At 37.2% G+C, this 12,498-nt stretch overlaps 1 protein-coding gene across 2 annotated transcripts; it reads left to right on the top strand.

Annotated features, from left to right (window-relative positions):
• Positions 1–2,046: 2,046 nt before the first annotated feature.
• Positions 2,047–11,751, top strand: cnpy1 (canopy FGF signaling regulator 1). Of its 2 annotated transcripts, none has more exons than XM_026286585.1 (7): positions 2,047–2,122; positions 2,237–2,274; positions 2,891–2,999; positions 4,930–5,045; positions 8,931–9,140; positions 10,936–11,032; positions 11,663–11,751. In XM_026286585.1, the coding sequence occupies exons 1-7, from the start codon at positions 2,062–2,064 to the stop codon at positions 11,701–11,703; spliced, it is 672 nt and encodes a 223-aa protein (XP_026142370.1). In that variant the 5' UTR covers positions 2,047–2,061; the 3' UTR covers positions 11,704–11,751. The 2 variants fall into 2 exon arrangements, with proteins under 2 accessions (XP_026142370.1, XP_026142379.1); XM_026286594.1 differs by having other exon boundaries at positions 2,104–2,122; positions 2,224–2,274.
• The last annotated feature ends 747 nt before the right edge of the window (positions 11,752–12,498 follow it).

Below are 12,498 nucleotides of genomic sequence, written 5' to 3'. Positions count from 1 at the left end.
TGAAACAGAATTTCCATTATGGGCAATGTGCTTCAGCAGTGTTTGGTCTAAGCAGAGCTTTACATGTAGACTCTGGGGGGAATCAAAAAATCAACCTCTATCTAAAAGTTCCCCTGTAGACCAGACTGCTGCAGAAAGAGGAAAAGTACACCCTATACCTTACAGTTTTGTTCTCATCATCGCTGACAAAAGCTCATCATTCAGCTCTTCATCTGACGTGTGCAACAGATCCTGAGAAACACAGTGTCAGTTTAAGGAAACCAACTCTTTAATGAGTCATTCCTTCGAGAATTGATCTTTGCTCATATACAGTAGTCTTTTCAACACAGAACAAGAACCTATCCACCTTCGATACTAATATATATTTTATTATATTGGTTTACCAGTCAATATTGTGGTAATAATTTGCATCTATAAATATTAAATACGCTTTTTGTATTTATTTTTTGTTCTTTTGGCAGACTGCAGTTGCCTGATTCAAATAATACAAAATTAATTTTTTATTGGTATTTTTAAATAAATAACACATCTGTTGAATAGTATGCTCAGATCTTAAATAATCTAAAGCGTATTTGTAAACCCTTATAAAAAGATGAACGCAGAAGAAGAGATTCAACGTCCAAAAAGCACATGATAAATATTGATGCACTTATAAATCTTGTCGCTGCTTTCAATGATGAGCCAGAGTTTGGAAAATGTAGCTAGTTTTCTCAGTTATTAAATCAAAGTGTAGACTTTACAGTTCCTCTCCCATAAAATCTGCTCAATCCTCAAGGGACCTCAAACCTGCCACAGTTAAAGCTATTTCTAGTGATAAGGTCCTTTTATCTACAGAACACATTGTACTCGTGCCGTAGGACACATTTAGCAGATAATGTACCATTAGCTGCAAAAATAGGACAGCTGGCCCTGTGAAGAAACCACCTGTCACAAACCTGAGGCAGAATGTGACACCATCACCTGAGACCTGGCATCTTAACACATATTTACTGCTGTTTATCAGGATGGGCACTGAGAATGCAATCACGTCACATGATCTTCAAGACAAAGAATCAGAGATCTAGGTCCAAGACAGCGGATAAACTCTATTCAAATATACAGTATACGCAGTGCTCTGGATATAGCTCAAGCACTCACTTGTTTGGATGTCATCCAGTCATCCACCAGAACGTCTTCCTCTGAATCACTTCATAAGGAAACAACATGTATTATTGCAAGACCACCTAGCCATTTAGAAACATACAGATTCTCATATTCACAGAAAGAAAATAAATTTACTTAAAGTTATACAGAGATTAAATGTGTACGTACCAAAATGACATATTTACAGTCTCATAAATGCAAGATGCTTTCATTTAGTACGGTGTACCTATGTCTATATGTCTATTGATATTAATAGATGGAAATGCTGGCGTTTTTATTTTAGGATATTTTTTATTTTTACAGCTTAAATCACATTCATTATATTAGTGAAGACCAAGACCCGTTTAACCCAGAATAAATTCAAAGCAGCATTATCTCACCGGTTCATATCTTGAACTTCATACTTTCCTCTGTAAAGCCTCTCTTGTCCAGGCTTTTCATAAACCTTATCGTTCTCTGTGAAGAGAATAAATCACGTTTTGTTTGTGGTTGAATTATATTTTGCAGTAAAAATGAAGGTGCAGCATTTAGTACACTCCAAGAGTTGTTTTAATTAATTCAATTCAATTCAAGTTTATTTGTATAGCGCTTTTTACAATACAAATCGTTACAAAGCAACTTTACAGAAAATTATGTTTCTACAATATTTAGTAATAGCTTATAAGTGGTGACTGTCAGTTTGTGCATTAATATTTATTTATTTATTTATTTATTGGAAGATCAGTATTATTTTTATTATTTAAAAATGCATGATTATTTACGTTACTACGGGTACTACAGATGATTCCAACCAATTGTCACTTGGCAGTTTCCCATATCTGGTCGAGTGTTGTCTGGGAACTTTCTAATCCGGGTATTTGATGTCTAGCCATTCTTTGCGATCATTGGATAAGAGTCGGAATTCTGTGATTTCATTGGATGTCGCGGCTGTCAATCATTAAGGTTGCTGGTCGTGGCAGCACTACAGACCGGCACGTGGGTGGGTAGTCGTTGCTTTTTGTATAGGAAGCATACTTGTATTTCGTTTTTTTGTAAGATAACGTTACCTGGTATCGAACTTTTACCCATTTTCACCCTCAGTCATTTTTTGTAGCAACGAAAACTTTTACCCGTGCCTCACTCACCTCTCAGGTAAGAGAGTAAGCCTCATTGACTGTTTATATTATAATGTGTTCTTATTTTAGCTGCTCCTTTACTCACACGCAAATGAACAAATTAAACGGGTGAAGCAGGTGCACCAAGTTTTACTTGTTAGTCATTCAGAGCGCAATATTAGGTGACGCCGTCTCTTATAACGTTACATATATTTAGACTACGTTAATTAGTTTAAACTATATCCTAAGCTGTTTAGATAACAGAGATGCATATATTGTGATGAGTCAGTGTTTGGTTATCAGAACTTTGTTGTTTAATTACAATTGAGTTACACAGTAGATTGCAAAAATAGTGTTGTTGTTGTTGTTGTTCAGTTGGGGGCGCTAGTTAATTCAGAAACGTTATGAAAAGTCACTGAAGTTTTCAAAAAGTTTAACAGCAATACGTATTATGCATAAAATACACCTGTTAAGTACTTGAAGCCTGTTTTCAAGGCTGCAATCAGAACTCTTTAAAATGCTATCTCTGAGGTGTTTTATAATTATTTTTTTTCTGTTGGTTATCATTTAGTGTTGTGATGAACATTCAATACAATTGTTCTGTGAGTGTCTAATGCCATTTTAATTACATTGACCATGTTTTGCTCATCCAGGAGATCAGCATGTCACCATGGGTTAAACCGGTTTGCCTTGTTCTTGTGGCAGTGTTCATGTTGTCCAGTACAACAGAGTCAAAGAAAGATGAAGCATTGTACTGTTCAGGTAAGTTGCATGGAGTTTCTTAATAAATAAACTAATAACAAACACACACACACACACACACACACACACAGAGAAATGACTTATAATGCTAAAGTAAGTGATGATTGAGCTGGGAATTACAACAAATGTTTCTAGTAGTTAAATTTTTCCGTCAGGAGTGTAATTTTTATCTCTTCATTTTTCACTTTCTTTTAAACTGTCACGGCCATGTTTTTAAACATCAGTGCTCAATTTTTTTTTATATACTTTGGTCTTTTCCATAATTTTTTTATAACAAACTTTTTGTGAGTTTTATATACATCACAGAGTGCATTTTTATTTATTCTATTTTCAATTTTTTGGTTTCACGGTTTACTTAGAGTTTTTCAAAACTCAACATCTGCATAATCAAATTTAAAGGTACAGGTTGTAGGACCTGCCACTAGAGGACGCACTATCAAAACAATAACAATCGCATGGTTTGATGATGCTGAGGAGGAGTGTGGAATGATGGGATTTGTTGTCTTCTACCCAACCCCTGACGGTCAACAAATCATGGATTTAACGAGAGTTCAACGATTTGCGCGAATAGATTACATACAAAGTCAATGCAAAGACGCGATCAGACTATGGATCAGACACATCCTCGCACGGGTCTAGAGATGCGATCCAGATCCCCGCGTTTTTTGGCGTTTATGCCAATATACAGTAGGTGGCGGTATGCATCTGATAAACCATGGTTGCAATCTGCCATAAAACTAAGAAGAAGAAGAACTAACGTCATTGACAGGCGACTGCACTGCCCCGTGTCACTGTTTAGAATGGGAATTTTCTCATGATTTACAAGTAGTTGAAAACATTAAGGATTTTGTTAGTAATCAGCTGGATAAAATATATAACACTATGGATATTTTACTACAAATATCTTACAAATTGTACCTTTAAGTGCTATATTGCACTGATACCGTTTGTGCAAGTTTCACTTGTTTTTGTTTTGTATATTAAGAACTTAGTAGTGATGACTTTAGTATACAGTACAGGTCTTTAATCGATGGCTTTTTTAAAACTGTAATTTCAACATCTTAATATATTAATATATGCTAAGATATAAGCTAATACTGGATTAGCTGTGTCACGAATTCTGCGTATGGGTCACCATACTCGGCTTGGTTGAATGTCACGTCACATTAAGTTATTCTTAACCAAGACAAGCAAAAGTGTCTCATAGGTTATTAATTTTACTGACTAGTTTTTCATATGAATCATCGATATAAAATGACCTATCTTGACTATCTTTTATGTGAATAGATTTCATGTCTTACTTTCAGAGGATTCTGAAGTTAATTTGTTTGGTAAATGTACTATTTAAATGTGCATTTCATTCTGGTCACTTTGCAGGACTAAGATTCTTTCAATAGAGCCCTGCTGGTTTCTATTATGGAATAATATTACTAGTATTACAAAATTATAAATCTTGGCGCAACTAATGCTAGGACCAAGCCCTTTTGGAGAGTCAAAGGTTGCAAAGCTTGATTCACATAAATCCTAGTTTAAGCTCCGCCCAGGTTTGGCAGTTGCCGTGGTATAATATAGCAAGCATGACTAAGCACCAGGAAAGAGATTTTACCAGAAGCATAACTAGTGAATTTTTTGCCTTTTTTTTTTTTTTTTTTTACATGTGTTCTAGTTCAGATGATTTAAGTACATGCCATGATTAAAAATCTAGGCCTGATCATTAATTGTACAAGAAGGAATCCAGCATTATCTCATGGAAAATGTATATTTAGTCCTATTTATTGTGGATTGCAATGTTTTCTTCTATTTCCTGCAGGAAATATTTAGGTTTGTACATTGTCATAAGATTATGAAGCTTTTTTTTTTACCTTTTTGAGTACCATTCAATGTTTAAATGAATAAATTGATTGTAATGTTTTTTTCTTTTCATTTCTAGCCTGTGTGGCGATTGCAGAGGAGCTGAACTATTCAATCAGTCAAACTGATCCAAAAAAGACGATTCATGTTGGCGGATTCAGACTTAAACCAGATGGAAGTCTTACGGACAAAAAGGTATGATTCATTGTTAATGGCTTCAGAATCAATGTATCATTGTCAATGCATTTACAGTATCCTCTAAAGACGTGTCCTCTTCGTCCAGGGTGATACTGACTGCAAACTTTCTCTTGCTCAGGATAGTGATAAATTGTGAAATAGTTCATCTATTGCTAGGATAGAACATCAATTTCTCAGTCTTTACCACCACCATATTCATTATGAGATTTTAGTTATATTATTAACACAGGCTAATCAATGTTTGAAAATATTCAACAATACACTGATAAGATCTGAATTGTTAGTTTCACTTTTTGTAATTGTAAATTGTGTATGTGTGTGTTTGATTAGTTGCCTTACATATCTGTAATTTTTCTTGGTGTTTATAAGCTTGCTCTGTTTAATTGAGTAAAGGGAGCCCTTTTTACTGTTTCCTTCTCAATAGTGGTGGTGTCAGTGTGTAAAGGTCTGAGCCAGTGAATTATATGCCCTGACCCCTGGGATCCAGGGACTGTCATTAGGTGCCTGACTCCTCTATTGATTAGAGGTTAATCCCCTTTAAACGTAACTGCTGTCTAATAACAAGTGTTTGTTCAGTTCTGACTTTTCCCCTCCCTTATTAAGCTGTTTCATCTATGGGTAAAATGTTTGTTGGGATATGTAACACGAGTAATGCTCTACCCTAATTAATTAATGAAGGGACTTGAATGGGAAGCTTAAAGGTACAGGTTGTAGGGCCTGCCACTAGAGGGCACACTACCAAAGCAATAACAATTGTGTGGTTTGATGACGCTAAGGAGTGTTGAATGATGGGATTTGTTGTCGTCTACCCAACCGCTGACGGCCATTAATCAGATGATATTAAAACAATTACCACTTGTTCAACAAATATGTACACTCATGTACATTCAAACACAATAATTGGGCATACATAGCAAACGCGAGTTCAACGATTTGCGCGAGTAGATTACATACAAAGTCAATGCAAAGATGCGATCAGACTATGGATCAGACGCTTCCTCGTGGGGGTCTAGAGACGCGATGCCCCGCGTTTGTCGTGTATGCCTCATAATACTAATCTTGTTGATCGTTATAATAGCATATGTTTTCTGTAAAGATACGAGTCATAACAACTCGCCTGTCGAGTAAAACACAAGCGAGATCGGCATCTCTTTCTAGTTGAAGTTTGTCGCAAAGCTCTCTCCATCTAGAAAATGCAACCTATTGATCCTCGCTCTTTCTCTCCTCTTGTCCCCAACTCTTCTTGGGTCGTTTGGTTGACACGTACGCTTACGTTTATGGGGGCTGTCCTTGTCGACAGAACCAGTGGCAGACGGTAAACGGTAATTATGTGCCATAAATAAGTAATACAATCCACCATAAAACGTGCAAGTAGTAGTAAATAAGGAACTGCTTGAAGCAAGCTAGTGGTTTGCTGGACGCTAGACACTACTTCCGCATTTGTCCACGACACTGTTGTCATGTGGTTTCTGTGTCAGTAAAGGCGGTAACAAAGGGCAACTAACGTCATTGACAGGCGACTGCACTGCCCCGTGTCACTGTTTAGAATGGGAATTTTCTCATGATTTACAAGTAGTTGAAAACATTAGAGATATTGTCAATAATCAGCTGGACAAAATATATAACACAAGCCTAGTGGGTTTTGGATATTTTACTGCAAATATCTTACAAATTGTACCTTTTAAATTTTACTATTGATTTGGGTATACTGTTTGGGTTTTAAACAAAAACTACAGGTATTGTTAGGGATGAGAAAGAAACCTGTTAAATCTGTTATATCTTGCTTCGTTGCAGATGAAACAGTTGATTAATGAATTACTTTTTTGTTTCATGCATCTGTCTTTTTTCTTAATTTGTCATTTATCAGCTCAATGAGGTGAAGTCAGGAGTTTGGGTTTTAATTGCATATTATGCTTTAAAATGCGGCTCAGGGAGCTGTAACGTGATTTTGGACACTTAAGTTTTTATTTTTCATTACAAAACGAAAGAAGCTAAGAGTGAGAGGCTTGTAACCATTCTAAAGAGAACGCTGCAGCTCTCAGATGCCACTGTAAAGTTAAAACAGTTTTGCACCCAGCTTGTCTGTACTGAATTATATGCTTGGCATATTTACTTATCGCACATAACCACCATCCTAGTGGTGCCAGCAAATGAAGCCAGATCCACGTGCTGACTTCTTCCATCTGAATGTTTTCGTATTTGATTCCTGAGTATCCCATTTCTTTTCAGTAATAAGGAAGCAAAGCCGAAGCAGTGTAGCAGAACTCGCTCACTGTTCCCTGAGAGTGACTTCATTTTAAAATAAAGGCTAATTATAGCTCGTCAAATCCCTCTCTGTTTCACTTTTCATATTTGGTTTGGTTCACTTGCCCTGAAGCTGTAGGTGAACCCCTGCGATGTGCTTCATGTTTTTAGCAGATTAACCAAAGATAACCTTCAACAGCTTTTGCTAAAAGGTCAATTTATGTATAAATAAAAAATAAACAGCTCTTGATCAGACCCTATATCTGATATACTGAATATGTTAAGATTTTCTAATGTTTAATAATTTTAAAGTAGCAAAATGAGTCCCAACAATGATGCCTGACTCTCTAATGGGAATTCAGTCAAGGATGGCATCCTTGTGAAGCCTTTTCTCTGCTTGCACCCCCCCCCCCCCATTCCTACAGAAATTCTTTATTGGCAGCTTCTATTCAAACCCTTCAGACTGTTACGAGGAGGAGTTTAATTCCCCTCCACTTTCAGGATTGCATGATAAGGAATCAGCAGAGGTTGTGGCACACAGGCCATCTTCTGCTAGATTCAAAGGATTCAATTTTTATTCCTTTTGGACTTTTGTGCACGACTGAATCTCTCTTCTTGTTCTCAATTGGTTAACCCAAAGTCTCCTACAGATTAATGAGTTGAATTTAGAAATGTAATTGGTGGAGATATCAAATATGATCATTCAGATTTAGTGCCAAAGATGTTCTTATACACACATTGTATCCATATGGTTTAAACATCCAGCACCTATAGGCAAGCGATTAGCTCCTTCGTTCATAGTTATTCATATATTGTCTTATCTTGCGGCCCATCCAACTGCATTCAGCTTTATAATTAAAAAGATGGGGGGATGTGAAGATGAGTTCCTGTCCTTCCATCGGACCTTTTATCTTATTTGTGACCAGATGGCAGCAAGCCACGGAAGCCTCTTTATGTCACAGAACCTCACAAGAGTGGAGGGGGTAGAGACGCCCTCATAATGTAATCTGTGAGACCGGAAGCATCCTTACTGTGTCTGAAAGGGGACAATAGGGTCAGGGATAGATCTACATTGCACGAAAATCCAGCTCATCTGCAACCTGTCCTCTTTCCAATAACCCCTCACCCCCCATCCCCGCCACCCTTTGACTGGACTGACAAGGAAGACTTCCTGCTTTGATCATTGTAGGGTGGAAGAGATGAGCTGCCCATGAGAACCAAAGGATGGGACTCCACTTTTTACCCTGCACTTGGCTGCTGTTGACAACTCCCCTCCCCACTGCTTGCACCCAGCTCTCCAGCCTTTTCACTCTCTCTGGCCCCCATCTCCCTTTCTCCTTCCGGGAGAGGCCAAAGGGGCGGGAGCAGGTTGCACCTTGACCTGTCTAGACACCACAGTGTGGTTTTGTTCTGTTGCCAAGGCAAGGGGGATCTACTTTTGCTACTTTGGAGATGCAGTTTAAAAGTCAGTGTCGTGGCACCGGGGATGTTTTAAGATGGGAACGGAAGGAAAAGGTCATCTAAGTGACCTCAGTGCCCTACTTTTTTCTCAGTTTTCTTTTTCTTTCCAAGGTTTGATTTTAGTAATTCAGTCAACGAGGCTTTCTGTAACTTTATTCTGAATTCTTTTTCTGATAGGTTCCTCTGGCTAGGTCTGAGACTTACTTAACTGAACTGCTGGAAGAAGTTTGCAATAGCATGAGCGATTATGCTCTCTATGAGGACCCGGACACCAAAGAAAAGAGTTACAAGAGATTTGCACCAAGAGGAAATGATGGTGGGAATTTTCCAGATATCAAAAATTTTAAGTTTGATGGACCAGAGAGTTCCAGCGCCTTAAAGTTTGCAGTGAGTATGAATTTTATATATTTGTCATTGAGTATATTATTTTTTTATAACAATAAAAAGTGAGTTTCCCACTTAATGGTTTTTCAGAAGGTTTTTTGGTGTTTTTTTTCCTCCATATAAATTGATATTGTTTTTGTTTTGTTAAGTTATTGTGACCATTGTATAATGTACCCTACAAATCGATTTTTTTATTGCAATATTTTTTCTTTAAGTTTTATTTCTATTTTTTTTCCAATTGTTTTATTATTATTATTATTATTGGTTTTAGTATTTATACATTAAATGTTATTGTTGCCGTGTTCATTTTTATATACGAATAATCAATCTCTGGGGCATATACTGTACTCTTGTTTTTTTTTTCTCTTATTTTATGTTTTCTGTACAAGATGACTATTTTTACACCACAGTAAAATGATTAAATGCCATTTGCCTGTAAGTTGCCTCGTTAACCATCCAAGATGGCAGACTTGCCAACAGTTTAGCACTAAAGATGGCTGCTCATTACTGTATATTTAATAGGGGTGTAACGGTTCACAAAATTCACGGTTCGGTTCGATACGATACACTGATGTCACGGTTCGGTTCGGTTCGGTTCGATACGTTTTAGATACAGCAAAATGTAAAAACATCTCAACTTTTCAGAATGCCGCAAGCGCACCGCGGGTCATGTGACAAGAACCAACCAATCAGCTTCATCCTTTCCCGTAACAACGTTGAGAGCTCAAGCCAAGATGAAGGAACAGCTGATCATAGTTGTATATGGATTGCAATTTTGAAATAAATTCAAGCGATTTTTAGAGCTGCAAATCCATTTATCCTTCGCTGAAATTTCCGCGTCTCATGGAGAGAGCACGTCATTGTTGCTTAGCAAAGACAGACGCCTCATGAGCGCTTCTGCCCGAGCGCTTTGGAAAGGAGGAGAAAGACGCGCTTAGCGTTTTCCATGCGTTTTTAGGCACGATATGTGAACGGCCCCTAAGGCGTTCGCTCACTCAGCACGCGCTGAAGGCTTGTTGCAAAATGTCTAATGCATTTAACAGACCAGAAATATAAGATCCGAAAATAACCAACAGGTCTGGTGTTTGGGTTGGATTCCCTGTAAGCTATAGTTTCTAAATGCTGCAGGGATAGTTTGCTGCGTGCATGTTTCTCCTTTTTTTCGTCTTTTCCCAGATAGTACTGACGCATATATCCCAGATATTCCCGCTGTTTTTTTTTTTTTTTTTTTTGTTTGTAATCCCGCTGGTGTACCCTGTCATGTTGCAGATGCGACATACCGTTGTTTTTTTATCCACCACTCTCTTGCCATCACCATTATAGCTTAAAGGGAATCCAAAGTGCACCCAAACACCAGACCTGTTGGTTATTGGAGGATCTTCTCATTTCTAGTCTGTTAAACGCATTGGCTATTTTGCAACGAGCCTTCAGCGCGTACTGAGTGAGCGAGCGCCTGCTGAGTAGCCTAACATAAACATATAAGATGGTGTTTTTTTCTTCTTCGGGAGTGTCAGGGGCGTTGCCTGTTACGTTGTTTGGGTTATTGGGCTACCTTGTTGAACGCATATCATTATATTTCTTTCTCTCTCTCTCTTTTTTTTTTTTCAAATATAATTAATTACTCCAACGAACCGTTCGGTACATAATGCGTACCGCGTACCGAACCGAAAGCGTCGTACCGAACGGTTCAATACGAATACGCGTATCGTTACACCCCTAATATTTAATGATGTGATTGCTGATTTACTGTAAACGTGCTCATAGAATGCTAACTATATTTTTTAAATGTTGATGGCAGTGTGAAAGCATTGTGGAAGAGTTGGAAGATGATATCATCTCTCTCTTCGCCAGTGAGGCCGGCCATGTGTCTAAGACTTTGTGCAGTGAAATATCAGGTATTTATGTACAATGCATTATACCTTCTTTCATTCAGTTTTAAGCATGTTTACACTGAAAACCTGAACAATGGTGTTGTCTTGATTTGCACTGTGCATAAAGTGTGTTCCATTTTTTTTTTAATGCACTTTTCTAGTGCTTTTCTACATACAAATATGAATGTGGTTTTTAAATGATTGGGATTTTTTTTTTTTTTTTTTTTTTGCTTGACATTAAACATGCTATTTATATTGTTATTGGTTCTTCTTTTTAAAATCAAACTTGTAACTTTATGAGATGTTTGATCTAAATGTAGCTTTTTCTTTTTACATTATGCCTCTTGCACCATTCACTAATTTGCAGTCCTGTAAAATCTGCATGAGACATTTTGCTGGAATTATTGTAATCAACGTCTAAATTTACTATGTGTGATTATCTGAAATATTATTATTGCTTACTGGGAAAGTGTATAGAAACTATTAAATTAATATGCCCTATGTAGAAATAGCATTCCCTTAATCTGGTGTGTGTGTGTGTGCTGTATAAAACTAAGAAGTCACTCTGAAATAGGATTTCAGTAGCATTTTTATTTTTGTTTGTATCAAACGCTTACATAATTCTATGACTTTTTGTTTTCTTCACATATCCAGGTCACTGTAAGAGCTCTGTTTTCCAGCACCGCGAACTTTAGTTTCACATGAGCGACTGCTGAAGACCTGGAGACACTTAAAAACCTGGACCAAAAAATTAAGACCTCAAACATTTTCCTAATGTGTATTATGGTTTAGAATTATTATTTTTTTGACTAAATTATGATGATAAAAAATTATTTGACGTTAGTAAAGTGTATTATAACTGCTTCCACTGCAGATAAGTGGGCACCCTCTTCCTGTATTAAATATATATATTTATAAAACTACTTGACTACATTGGTGTTAAATAGATTTTATTCCAATGACTTGTAATTGACATGTTTAATTCCGTAGTACTTTTTAAACTCAATTAATTTCAGTGAACTTGACATGGCATTCATGGTATTACCATTGCGATTTATGAAGCACTTACCTGTGATAAAATAAAATAAAATATTTCAAATAAAGTGGTGAAATTAGTCATTTGTTTTCATACTTGCCACATTTTATAATTCTGAATAATTTCTGAGGAACCGTTAACAGGCCCATAAGATTCCGTAAGTACCAAATCGATTCACAGCACTTTTTCTTTTTTTCTCGTTCTGATGTCCCATATCTGTCCAAGTCAGGCTATTGAACATGGCCGCTGGGTAAGCATGATGGCATGCCTTTCGCACCCTTCCCTCACAGCTCCCTCCATGCAGAACCACGCATGCGCTGCTGTGGCAGCAGCACAGGGGCAGGTCCTGCTTTGGGAGAGTAAAGGAGCAAGAGACGCCATCATTGTTTAGCTCTGTGAGTTGGTCTGGATATGGGTGTCAGCCAAATCACTGAGGGGGAAAATTACAAAAATT

The sequence above is a fragment of the Carassius auratus genome, chromosome 2 (assembly GCF_003368295.1).
Source record: "Carassius auratus strain Wakin chromosome 2, ASM336829v1, whole genome shotgun sequence".
Taxonomy (NCBI): Eukaryota; Metazoa; Chordata; class Actinopteri; order Cypriniformes; family Cyprinidae; genus Carassius; species Carassius auratus.
This window is presented reverse-complemented; position numbering and strand designations above follow the sequence as displayed.

Coding starts and splice junctions, on each gene's coding strand:
- cnpy1 (XM_026286585.1), top strand. CDS start 2,062: ATGTCGCGGCTGTCAATCATTAAGGTTGCTGGTCGTGGCAGCACTACA. Junction 2,275..2,890: donor GTGCCTCACTCACCTCTCAG/GTAAGAGAGTAA, acceptor TTGCTCATCCAG/GAGATCAGCATGTCACCATG. Junction 5,046..8,930: donor GAAGTCTTACGGACAAAAAG/GTATGATTCATT, acceptor TTTTTCTGATAG/GTTCCTCTGGCTAGGTCTGA.